Below are 13,763 nucleotides of genomic sequence, written 5' to 3'. Positions count from 1 at the left end.
CATTACAAACGCTTTTGATGGGTTTGTGAAACACCAAGATGTCATGAAAACAGGGCTCAACTATTACAGACATTAGGTGAAGGTTTCTTGTGAGTGGGAATACAGGAAAGAGGGTGGCAGTGTCAGAAGGTGGACAAATCTGTTGTTCTGCATGCAAGTATACTTAATGTTTGAAACAATCAACGTAAGGCAACATTTTTTTCAATATTGAAGTTATGCCCTCCTCTGAGGCACCAAGTCCTTTTTCTAAATATATTTCTAAAGTTATATACAGTTATATACTTCAGTCATATTTTAGTAAATATATGAACAACTTGCCTTGTCTCTGTGAGTCAGCTGCTGACTAATAACATCTTCACAAATGCTAGAAGATGGAACGAGGTTGTGCAGCTGATAGAAGAGCTCCACGCTCTTCTGATGATGCTGAGGAGTTCCATCACCCAACTGGTCCCAAAGAGTTAAAGCTATATGCTTTGTACATGAAAATAAAAGTTGCAAGAGACAAGTGAATGAATATATGCCTTGTTTTGCCCTAAACTACGTTGAGCTCTATGCAACGATGGAAGACATTACATCTGATAACACCATATGACCAACAAGCAATCTACAAAAATTGTTCTTTTTTGTTTGTATGAACATAAGGAACTGTTTGAAACACTGCAATAGCTTACTACATAAAAAAATCCTGTTAGGAATCAGAACTCACAGGCATCTCCAGAAATAAATTTTCATTAAAATATGATTAACAACATAATATACCTGCTGCTGATTATCTTTTGTAAATGGTTTCTTACATAAATTACACAAATCCAGAGAGTGTGGTTTACAAGAGTCCTACATTATGCACATCTTGGTTTCACACCTTTGCTAATTAATGATGCTATTCAATCAGGTTTATTTATATTTTAAAAATATTCATCCAAACAAAGATTTTCGCCCAAGCAGTCAGTAAGACAATCAGTGGGAAAACTTATTATGTATTTTCATTTAGAGCCTAACACAGCTTACAACTGTTATCAAAATACTCAGCAACAAACTTTGGTTTACCACACCAAGGATGGTAAAGTGGTCAAGCCTGTCAGTCTTCATCAGGAAAAGAAGTCTAAAGAAAACAAGGAGATACTGCATTGTACCTTGAAGAAATCTGTCTTTTCAGCCATATATCTCAGATTGCCTGGAGTAAGAGGAGGTCTGATGACTACAGCCACTCTTCCCTGGTTAGGGCTAAGAGGCTGAGCAGTTTCCACACTGTTCAGATTTTCTCCAGTGACGAGAGCAACAGATTGAGTCAATCCAACCAAGTCCATCACAAGGGAAATAGTAACACCCTGAACACTGAAATCGCTTGCCTGCTTGCAAGCATTCATTAAAGTCTGTAGCCACAGTGGAGGCTGTACTTGTTCACAGTCTGAAATAAAAATCACAGATGATACATTCATTGAACAGTTTTAAATGTTATGAAATTCTCCTCTTATATCTCATAACCACATGTTTAATTGCCCTTTATCTTTCATATTTCAACCTGCCTGTTGTATAGGTTTAGGAAAATGTATGCAGGAGAAAGATACTTCTTGATGTATCTCCATCTTTAAAATACTCTAATTAAGAATGCAATACTGTGTCACTTCAAACATTTAGTAACCAAAATAGGAAAATTTGAACAAGGAAGAGAAAAATAAATTTTACAGAATTGCATCCACACAATTTCATGTTTTAGACAAAACTGGAATTTTAGTAGTTTGCACATCCTTTCACTCACTTTCCTCTTTCAGGAAATTCTTGACCAGCAATCAAGTCCTAACATTGCAGTTGGTTAGTCTGGAATAATATAATATATTGATATTATAATATTTCTACATACAGAATTATTTACAAATATTATTTATGTATATAAACTAAGTTTAAACTGACAAAAAAAAAAAAGATATTTTCCTGGCAACACTTTAAAAGTAAAAGTATCTGTGAAAATTGATGTTTTGGGTGGCAGCAACTTGATCCTATTAGATAATACTCTGCTTTCACTGTAGGCAGTTGTCTTCCCCTTCTTACCATCCCCTCACTTAATATCATATGCTGGACTGATAATGCAAGTGTCATTCTCTGAAGTTCACAGTGAAGTCTCCAAGTGAACAATACACCCTTTTAAGAGGTGCCAAAGTAATTTTTCTTAAAGCTTCAAAAGGACTTTTTTGATTGTGTTCTTAAAAGAGGCAAACGCTTCTAGAATCAGACACAAGTGTTATTTAATAGGCAGAAATACAGCATCTATTTAGAATTAAGAAGGAAGATGCAATTTGTGATTTATATCCATAATAGTTAATTCTGAAATGTAAATGGGGGCCTAAATGTACCTAACAATTCCACATAATGGTCTAGAGTTTACAGACATAACCATTATTCTGAGCTTGACTCAGTTCCCTTTTACATTTCTTCAATTCAAAATAGCATGCATTTATCTGAGAAATTAAGCATGCAGTAAAATTTAAGCACAATTATGTTCTATCAATATCAGACTAATTTGGCTCCTTCCAATAAACAGACTGATGACTCTCACTTGATTAAAGGCAATTGGGTCACATCACTAATGCAACCCACCAAAAACATGTTCCAAATTTAGCAACCCTTCAATAAAAACAGTCTCTTCTGCAGTAGAAAAACATATCAATAGATGAAGAAAAGGCTGGTGTGTGAATTATGGCAACTAACTTCTCCCATTCTCCATTCTCTGTTCCACCAACATTCTCTGTTAGGAGAAGCAGGACTCCTGGGACAGCTATGTAGCCCCAGACCCATCACTATTCCCATCTGCCCTGTCATTCTGTACAACAGACGTTTACAACTGAGACAAAATCCTTCTCGCTAAAATTTATGCTTATTCCTCAAAGTCATACCATTTAATAGACTGCAAACACAACATCACAAATGGGAAGGTTCAGATGATGAACGAGCAATGCAAATCCAAGACATTTAACAAAGTGAAAAGTATTCCCAGAATCGCTGCCTTCAGACGAGGCACATACTACTCAAGCTCTAAAGGCTTTCTGCTTTAGAGTTTACTGGGCAGCAATAACCAAAAGTGCTACATCCACGGAAAAGTAATAAGCAAACAGCTTATTTTTAAAATATTTTTGGTCTTCTGCCACAACATTTGTAGCTTGCTCGTGTTTGGAAAAAAATAAAAGTCATGTTTTTCAGGGTCATGCTATCGCACAAATATACTGTGCTAGATCTTTTACAAAAGGTAGCACCCCTTTAGCATTGCAATAGCCTTAAAAAACAAACAGGTGTAACCAAGTTGCCTTCAGCTGACAAATATTTGATATGCTTGGATCTCACAGAGTGAAAGATATGCTCTGCTGCTGGCTGAATAATGAAGACATACACAACATGTTCTTAAAGACTAGAGGAATAGGACAAGGAGTCATGTTAAATTAACGTGCTTGTTTCCAAAAGCCAAAAAACTATTCATCTCCAAGCAGTGCCCATCACTTAGCCTTTAATAGATTTTGAAAGTTGTGGATAAGAACAAAAAACTGCAGCCATGAAGTTTCCTAGAAAAAAATAAATGCTCAAAAGACAACTGTGACAGTAGCCAAAATTATTGTAACTATTTCTTACATGCTCCAAGCATATCCATCATGATACCATTTTAAGGCAGCAATTCTCAAGCTATAGACCAGAAGTGGAACCAAAATTAGAACTGTAAATTGAAGATTTTACAAACTATAAAAAGGATTGTACATCTAAAATGTCACATTTTACAGTAACCCAGAATGGTCAACATTTTAATCACATTTCTGTATCTGTAGCTGAATGTGTTCGCCTATCTGTGACAAATGTATTCACACTTCATAAAACTCACCATTTTTATTTTGTTTTCTAATGCAACTGTAGCTAGAAGAATTGTTTGCAAGAACTGCTCCTTTAATAGGAGCAAAGTAAAATTAATTTCTTATCTGGTATGATTTTTATTGGACAGAAGCTTATAATTTCCATGTATTGCACAAAGTGATCAACATGCACATCAATCCAAAAATTGCTAAAATGAAGCTAAAAAACATACTTTATATCAGCTGTGGCTATTACAAAATATGACAAAGAAAACATCGGGAATCCATATGGTAAAGAGGAACATCTGAAAAATCTAGATTCTACTCTCAGGCTTCAGTTTGCATAATTTATATTTATCACCCCAATATTAATTAGTGTCAAATCCCATGCCAGCAATATTCTTAAAATCTATGAGAAAATAGTTAATTTGCAAAAAGCAAACCAATTGATACAGAAGGAAACTCACATTTCTGAGAGGAACAGCAAACAGCAACATATTGTAATGAATACTATTACTTAAATATTTGTTTTAAATAAATTTAAAAGCAAAGGACAAAGAAGAGTGCAGCTTACCAACTTCAGGCTTCCCAGGATGTAATTCCGAAGTACGGTTTCCTTCAGCAATGTAAACGGGAAAGCTTGAACATTCAAGATACAGCTGACAAGCAGCAATAAAGGCAGGAAGGTATTCTTTCAGTGTTTTTTTCTTGTTTGTTTTCTTCACCTTAGCATCAGCTTGTGATTCTCTGTCCCATTTTGCGTTCTGTCCTTGCTCTCTAGAGGGGTCTACTGGAAGCTCTGCCCCTAAGGGCTGAGACAAGGAATTACTCTGAATGATATACAGGTTGATAAATCGGGTTAAAAACTGCTGGACATACTCCAAACAGCACTGCATTGCAGTCTTTTGGATCGTTTTCCCACTTCGAGTTGCTGTCCCCTGTGTCATTACGGAAGGAGGCTGTACAATGGTTTCCTCAGACCCCACAGTAGATGCTGTCTCAGTCTCAGAGGATGTGCTACCAATAATAGGAATGCCAGGTGCACCGTGACCTTCATTCAGTGCTCTATCAATGTCATCAGTTGTATCTGCCTGGTATTGTACAAACTCAGTGAATCCACTTTCTGATGATCGACTGCTTGGAGGATTTTCACCATCTTCAAACACATCATTAGGATTTTCAAGTGAAACTGATGGCACCTGACGGAGATAAAAGTTTAATGATTGCTCAAAATGAGTTATTTAGGTCCTAGCGAGAAAATACTTATTTGCTTCTCCATTTGAAAGCAACAATTTTATTCCACAGTTTTAAATCTATTTATATAAAAACATTTTATGCAAAGTGATGTTTGGTGTTTCAGTAAGCTTGCCAGACCAAGGTAACTATAAAAAAAAAACCCAAAACCAAACAGTGTTCATCAAGTAAAATACTTTAAATTTGCTTTTAACATTTTCTTCATATTATGATCATGTCTATCTTTTATAAAAGAATGCTGAAATGCATAGACATAGGTATTATTAGTTTATACAACATCATAAATCAAAATATTCATACATCAAAGAAAACCCCTCACTTCCAGCAGGAAGCAGGACATTGAACTACATTGCTTATGGTCACTTTAGCTAGCAAGATTCTTTTAATATCTTAGATTTTAGCATGTTCTACAAAAGGGCAAGATATTTATCTGTTAATCAGAAACTGCCGCAGTCATAAAGGAGTAAAAAATGCCTGTAGGCAAAGGAGATGTCAGCCAAGAAGAATGGGAAGACTTGAGAGAGCAGGAAAAAGTATACACTTCTCTGATCACACTTTTGAAGTTCCCACTGTAGAAGTAAATAATCACATTAGATGTTAAATTATTTTAACCTAATAACTGTCTAGATATTCTACTGTTAGAAACACCACAACTATTAAAGTTTTGTCTCATTAGGAAGGCAGGATCAATGTCATTTAACATTACAACTGTAAGTTGTCAAAACTTAAAAAAAGTGAACTGTGGAGCTGTAAATGAAGAATAAAGTCTTTCATAAACATTTTTCACACTTCCACATTTATACTAATAAAGCCAGCTCAATTTCTCAATAAAATTTATGCTCTTTGACTTAAGAAACTGTCTATTAAATGTGGACAGAATCTTAATTCATAGATGCATACATGGTACAATTTTAACTATCTAGCATCTTTCTTTTTACACACTAATCCTGAGATTTGGAAGTTGGGGATTTCTTTCAAATACAAAGTTATAATTATAAAAAAAAAAAAAGAAATAAACTTTCATTTTAAAACTACTAACCCTTTGCAACTAGAAAGAAAAAAATCATCTCCTAGAAACAAGAAAGAAGGGTTGCTCTGGTAACAACAGTTCTTCATGACTCACTGTGTGCCTTAATTCCTCATCCATTCAGAATATGCAGAAATCTGATGAATGATTTCTACTCAATAAGAACTCATGGCAGCTTTCCGGGCTGCTCTAAGCCCCCTGTAGTCTTGTTGGTAACTGGTAGCATAGGCTCTGCTACCTGGTGAGAATGTGACATGCATACGGAAACAACTTAAACAGAAGTGCACGGATCAGTGGGAGTAAATGCAGATAAAGAACATGCCCACATACTTCTCATCTAGCTATCTTGCCAGCAATGGCAGATGATGCCTAAGATCTAACAGGCCCAGAAGTTGTCTTGCTGTCTGACATCCTAATCACTAATAGTCTTACATACAGAATTTGAGTATAATCTAAAAATCTGTATAACTTTTTCATGAATAAATAAAACCAGAGACAACATATAATGTCTCTTTACCAGAGATGGAGTAAGAATGAAAATTTGAGATAGCTTTCACTGTCTCCTGTGTTAATACATACTAAAAAGCTTACAAAGGCATAACAGGTAACTTTGTCTTATAAAATATAATGTAAAAGAGATCAGAAACACGGTAATTAATTTCACCCTATCTCTTAACAGAAGCCATGGCCACATCTGAGTCAGTTGTAATTTGAAGAAAAAGGCTGCTGAAGGTTCAAAGGGCAACATCATTCAATCAAAAAAAGGCTTTATTTAAAAAAAAAACCCAAAACCCACACCACAACAACAAACAACAAAACAAACAAAAAAACCCCAACCAAGCAAAAGAACAAAAAGTAGGTAGGTATCAGCTGGCTAGAAAGAATAAAGATAGGATCCTGCATAAAAGATGGTGGAGTCCTAATGGATAAGATGAGCCAGGAGCTGACCCTTCTGGTGAAGAAGGCCAACCACATACAGGACCAAATTAGCAAAAGTATAGCCAGCAAGTTGAGGGAAGCGATTAATACCCTCTGCTCGGCACTTTTAAGACCACATCTGGAATACTGTGTCCAGGTTTGCACTCTTTAGTAGAAAACAAACACTCATGCACTGAGGAAGTCCAGTGGAGGGCCACCACAGAAGCACCTGGCAAAGAGGGAAAGCTCGGAGAGTTGGATTTGTTCAGTCTTAAGAGTTGTGGAGGGGGAGAAGGTATCTTTATTGCTGTCTGTGACTTCCCATTAGGTAGTTGAAAAGATGGAGGCATGCTCAGAAATCCACAGTGAAAGAACAAGAGGCAAACACAAGCTGGAACAATGGAAATTCTGATTAAACAACACAGTGCAAACAAACAAGCTGTACAGAGAAACTGTGGAATCTTCATCCTTGGAGATATTAAAAACTAAGCCGGATATGATCCTGAGTGACCTGATCTAGCTTTAAAGTAGAATCCAACTTTGAAATCAGCCCTGATTGGAGCAGTGACCTGTAAATGTCACTTTAAATCTAAGTTATTCTACAATGTTCCTCTAGTTTCCTCAGTTGGAGAACAAGGATTTCAGGGCATGTCACTTAACATACCTTACAGAGCCAGGGTTGCGTAGACCAAACTAGACAATGTTAAAAGAGAAAGAGCTGCTGGCTGGTTTGCTGCTTCTGTTTCTTTAAGTGATTCTAAGAACTTAAGAGTGACAGTAAAATAACTGATGGGTATTAATCTGATGCACATAAATTGAGTGAGAGAATTTACATATGTCTGACAGGTAACCAAAATGGAGAATTCTTTTTAGTCCAGTTATTCTACATGATCAGACTCCTGAAGCACATTACAACTCCAAACCTTAGTTGATTAGTTTATTCTTAGGCCCTGATTCTGAAGTGATTTATACACGTATAATATTAAATGTAGATAAAACCCCTTAAGAATCAAGGCCTTTTACCACAATGAAGTGCACAACTGTAATTTCTTTTGATGATCTAAGTTTCACATGTATTGTTGTACATTAAACTACATCTAATCAAAGACTTGTAGGTGGTTCAGCACAGACTTTGAAAGTCCACTTTTCCTTTCCACACAAAAAGTATTTTTCCAAGATGCTGCAAAACATCATCAGCTACCTTTTTATTTTCCCATTCCTTGATGGAGCTGCTGTGTCCACTAGGAAGCTGCAGGATACCATCTGTACCAGCAGATAGCAACGGAGGTTGAACTTTACTAAGGATCTTCGAGCAGAGTCTGAGAGAATCAGTAAGCTCCGACAAGTGCAAAGTATGAAGATGGCTCGTCAATGCAGAAATCATCCTGAGCAACAGCTGAGGCAAGTGTTCTGTCTGTATTTCAATGTAAGTCTCCTAACAAAGTAATAGTAAAACTCATTAACTACAATACCAAATTCCACCCTGAGAGTTATCTTCTATAACAGTGGTACCTATCATTTGCTTAACTGTGTTCTAAACATATGAAACACAGAAAAAGAAAAATTAATATCTTAATATCCAAGAATAAGAAATACATGCTTTACTTAAAAAAAATTAACTTTACAGTTGAGTAACCAACAAATAGAAATAGATTTAGCTCTTTTTCAGAATTTTACATCTTGTTCATTACACAACACATTACAAAACATAACAATAAGGCTAAAGAATGCTACTACTATTATTTTAATAACCTTAATATAAAAGTTTAAGAACGAAAGATAAACAAGATATTAAGAACTAAAGGGAAAACAGGCCGATTGCCATACCTGACACAGCACTCTCATACTTCTAGTAGGCTTTGAAATGAGAAAGCAAAGAATTGAGGAAAGACAGGTATAGAAAAAACAGTTCCAACAGTATTTGCTACATCAAACAATGCCAACAGAAAAACAAGATACATCTTAGCATGACATTTAGAAGAGCCTTAAAAGAAAGCTTCACATCTAAACCAGCATATCAAACTACAAAGACTATACTTGTAATAAATACAGTGTAGTTTTAGAGAAAAAAAAAAAAGATCCAGGACAGACAAAACTTTTCAGGTATAAGCATCATAAAAACACTTTGGTTATATCCAACCAGTCTATCAAGAATTATACAATGAAACCAAAACTTCCTCTAAAGGTGTCCACCAATTTATGGCAATATATTTGCAGAGAAAACAATTAATAAAGCAGATACAGTATTTCTGTAGGCTATAAACACACAGAATCCCACTATTAGCAACAAATAAAATAATTCTTACCAAAGAAACTATATCCAACAAAAAATCCACTAACAAGCAGAAATTTGTCAGAGGTAACTCTGATTGTTCACAACCACCTCCAGGCCCAGTTTGAAGTCTGGCATGTAATGTTCTCCTGCAAAATTCAAACAGGGTTTCATGATATTTCCCTCCTTCTCCCCCTTTCATTGACCGTGTTTCTGTAACTTAATGCAAAGCTGTACACATCAGCTTTGTGAGATAATTATATCACAAAATAATTATAAAAATATCAGAGATAATCCCTATAAACAAATAAGCAATCTCTCATTTTACTGTTAAGTAGCTCATTTGGCCCCACTGCATGCTTTCAGAAAAAGCAGCAACCAGCCTTTCAGTGTAAACCAGGCTTCATTTATAAAATAAGGAAATTCAGACTACAGAAAATTGCATTTGTGACTCCACCATATACAGCAATATTTACTAGTATGAGCATGGGCACCAAGAATAGAATTAAGGGATAACGTTACTGGGAGCACAGTAATTTTGAAGAGATCTAACCACAAGGCATTAAGCACTTGAGATAAAGACAACCAAAAGTGAAATAAGAGGCCTATGAAGCATTAAGCTGTGCAAGAGGAAAACAAAACAAGCTCTTCTAGATGTCCACTTTGACTTCAGCTGACCGCATTGTTTTGCTATTGACAAGAATTCATAATCTGGTAAATACTATCGCTGAGAGAAGGAAGATGGAGCACAAATGCCCCATGAAATCATGTTGCAATCTGACAATATGCAGATATGAACAAAATAATAATATTTTGTTTCTCTAATTCATTTATTCTGCTGGGAGGGGTGGTGGTGGTGAGGGCAGTCTCACATTTTCTGCAACAGTTAGTTATGTTAATCCTTTCCCTCTGTTTTGGAAGGGTTCATGAACATAGATGCCAGGACTGAAAAAAGGATTTATTTGAAATAATAGAAGTGTTACAGGAACCAGGTCTGAAACAGAAGATTTTAAAAATATTTTAAAAAATTGTAATTAAATTGCATTCTGTCAGTAACCTACATTTGAAAAGTAGCTCTCTACTTAACCCACACCTCCATTGGGTTACTGTATCTCTCTAACAAGTAATTCTCTTCATAAAATTAGCAGCCTGTCTTACAGTTCAGTGAAATGGTCCCTTTGTGTAAGTCATAACACAAACTCTTTTTCATATTCTGTGCTGCTACCCAGAAAGATCTACCATCTCATAAATTACTCACAGATTTGTTCAACTGTAATACCTCATAAAAGATGACTGGAATTCAACTCACTGAGCCCCTTATCAAAAACAGCTTTGAGAGAAGGCTTGATAGCAGTGAGCAATACTTAGACAGGAGAAAACACTACATACAAGAAATCCTATTTTTAATTTTTAGTGGGGGAAAATCATAAGAAAAAGCCTAAGACAAATTCAGAGGGAAATCTAAATCACTTTAAAAGTAATAACTGTGATTTAGCAATCAGACTAGATGATATAAAGATAACTTACAAATTCATGTTTTAAAATCAACTGGTTATGTTTTCACTTAATGGCATTATCTTTTTAAATAGAAAGACAATAACTTACATAACACAGCGGCTCATGTAGGGAAAAAAAAAAGCAAAAAACGTTCTCCAGATTCCATTTATTTATTAATAAGGCAATCTTGGTGTCCAAGCTTACAGTAACATCTACTTCTATGTAAAGAAATTCTCACCTGCTTGTTAGTTGGTTGTAGACTGCTTTACCTTTAGCAATTCAGTTAAATACACAAAAATTAAGTCACAGACATGTTGGAAGGGATTTCATCTAGTCCAATCTCTCATGCTGAGCGGGACTGCTAACAACGCTAGATAAATTCATCCACAGTTTTGTCTAGCAGAGTCCTGGAAATCTCCCAGCGAAGCTCCACAGCCTTCCTGGGTAACATGTTCCACTGCTGCACTATGTTCCTAGCAAAGCTCTTCTGAAAGTCCAACCTGAACCCTTGAGCCAACACTTGCTGTTTGAGAGGGCTCACCTCTCAAACCTGTCAAAGTCCCTCTGGATGGCATCCCTTCCCTCCAGTGTGTCGACCACACCACACAGCTTGGTGTCATCGGTAAACTTGCTGAAGGTGCACTCGATCCCACTGTCCATGTCGCTGACAAAGATGTTAAACAGTGCCGGTCCCAGTACCAACCCCTGAGGAATGCCACTCATCACTGATCTCCACTTAGACATTGAGCCATTGATCACCACTCTTTGAGTGCGACCATCCAGCCAATTCCTTATCCACCGAGTGGTCCATCCATCAAATCCATGTCTCTCCCATTTAGAGACAAGGATGTCGTGCGGGACAGTGTCAAATGCTTTGCACTAGAGCCTCTTCAGTTTCTCAACACTCCTCCTGAAGCGGGGTGTCCAAAGCTGGACACTCCATGTGACCTTAGGAACACTAAGTGAAAGGAAAAATAACTTCCTTTCACCAACTTGACCACACTCCCCCTAAGGCAGCCCAAGACACAATTTTCCTTACTTATGACAGCACACTGTTGGCTGTCCAAATACCTTGATACATTATTGAGCTATTCCACAAACAATGAAAAAAATATTTCTACAAATTGCATTTGAAACCCCTGTATCATCTATCCCTTGCCACAGCAACAACCCCCGCTCTCCTGTGGTCCCTTGGTTGCCCTCCCTCCCATTAATATTTTCAGTTCTCCCTTCTTTACTATGTTCCCTCCTATAGCCTTCCTTGCCACATATAGGACTCCCACACTTTTTCGCCCCTAAAAGAGCAGGGCGAAAGTTAACACATTCCACAAATCACTCCTGGTAAAGCTGATGGGTTTGCTAGACACCCAGTGAGGAATCCTGTACTGGACAGACAGAACAAAACAAATGAGCTTTGAGATCATTCTGGAGTCCTCCCTTCAGCAGAGGTACTATTCTGTCTCTTGATTTTACCCAGACACTGAGTTTGTGAGTATTCACGTTGCTGAGACCACCAACCACATTTGGTTGAAATGGGCCAAAAGATCAAAGTTAAAGGGATGGGAATGAAAAAGACTTACAGACTAAATAATCACATTAGACTAACTTCTTTGAGGCAAAAAAGCTTTAAAACAAAAGTCAACTTCAACTTTACACATACAGAGATTAAGTATTATAACCTACCTACAACATTCTTCAAACCAACGAGCAATATAATCCCACATATAATAAGGCTCAAAGGAATTAAAGAGAAGATTGGCAGTTTTAATCAATTCTGCTGTTTTCTTGTTTTCTCTCAGTTTGCTGTAAGAAGATAAAAAGAACATTTTATATTACACTTCATTTCTCAGTTATGTAACTGCACATGTATCACCACGAGTTTACCCACTGCCAGTTAACACTGGCAAATTGTCCTCCCCTCATCCCTACAGTGGCTGTTGCACTAGAGCTCACTATAGTGGAAGGCACTTCCTATCAATATCTTATAGTTGCTAGGTTTCTTCTCTACCCTTTCTTTAGCGTTTGCCTTCTAACACATTTCTAATAGATCTGTTTTCCCATGATCATTCCTACAGTTGTTTCTCACTCCCAGCTTTGAACTTCCCTCTTCTCTCCACCTTCTAAAATAGTCAAATCTTGAAACTCTTTTTTATCTCCCTCTCTGGCTACCTTGTAGCACTCTTCATTTTTACTCTACAAGAAAGCTCATCAGTCCCCCGTGGTTTTTGTGTTTTTTTTGGTTTTTTTTAAGATCACAGCTATAAAGAATGCTGCAACTAATCTATACTATTGACATACTAACTTCCAGCTGTAGCAAGCAAGCACTTTTGTCACGGATAAAAAAATAAAATGTATGATAAATATTTTAAAAAAAGAAAAAGCCATGGCTCTTCAGACCTTTGCATTGAACACAGAAATTGCAATTAATGTCAATGGATCCTGTATCATGAAGAAATCAGGTCACAGTCCCACAGGCTTCACAGTCATGGTTTTGGCAACAAAAAGGTATTTTCTATTAAATAATATATATTATACTCATTCACCTGCTTAGCTGTGTGTGCTCTTTGTTGAAAGAAGGTTCTGCCTGAAGCTCCAGTTCTGCTTTGCACTGTGTATATAGTGTTCGAAACACTTCAATCAATACATCCTCTAGGATGGCAGGGCCTAGGGAGAAATAGCAGCATCACGGTCTTACGCATTATAGCACCACTAACAGTCCACATCTGAAAACCATCCAAATCGTTGGCTAGCTTTGGGCACTGAAACCATAAAATTCCTTCTGTTTAATTTCATAAACTACCTCAACTTCAGAAGTGTTTTTTCATTCCAGAAGTACACAGGCATTTATAATGTCTGGGAGTATGCAAAGCACAGAGTTCTCCCATATAATGTGTGTACAGTGACGGCTGGATACAAACACACCTAGTTCAAAAGCTATGCAGTCACATCAGTAGAGCCCACGTTC

The 13,763-nt window shown here is 36.7% G+C and overlaps 1 protein-coding gene across 10 annotated transcripts in view; it reads right to left on the bottom strand.

Annotated features, from left to right (window-relative positions):
* The window catches only part of DOP1A (DOP1 leucine zipper like protein A), a 68,374-nt gene that overhangs the window by 28,111 nt on the left and 26,500 nt on the right, over positions 1-13,763 (bottom strand). For 6 of the 10 annotated variants that reach the window (XM_075747591.1, XM_075747594.1, XM_075747585.1 and 3 more), the window contains exons 10-17: positions 13,342-13,462; positions 12,482-12,601; positions 9,336-9,450; positions 8,857-8,886; positions 8,231-8,464; positions 4,405-5,029; positions 1,134-1,408; positions 315-471 (exon numbers count right to left, since the gene is read on the bottom strand). In XM_075747591.1, coding sequence (XP_075603706.1) covers positions 315-471; positions 1,134-1,408; positions 4,405-5,029; positions 8,231-8,464; positions 8,857-8,886; positions 9,336-9,450; positions 12,482-12,601; positions 13,342-13,462 — 1,677 coding nt within the window. The remainder of the gene's footprint in view (positions 1-314; positions 472-1,133; positions 1,409-4,404; positions 5,030-8,230; positions 8,465-8,856; positions 8,887-9,335; positions 9,451-12,481; positions 12,602-13,341; positions 13,463-13,763) is intronic. The other 4 variants (XM_075747589.1, XM_075747590.1, XM_075747588.1 and 1 more) reach the window with 3 other exon arrangements.

The sequence above is a fragment of the Balearica regulorum genome, chromosome 3 (genome assembly GCF_011004875.1).
Source record: "Balearica regulorum gibbericeps isolate bBalReg1 chromosome 3, bBalReg1.pri, whole genome shotgun sequence".
NCBI classification, from domain to species: Eukaryota; Metazoa; Chordata; class Aves; order Gruiformes; family Gruidae; genus Balearica; species Balearica regulorum.
Note: the sequence above shows the minus strand (reverse complement) of the source record. Positions and strands in the feature narration are given on the sequence as shown.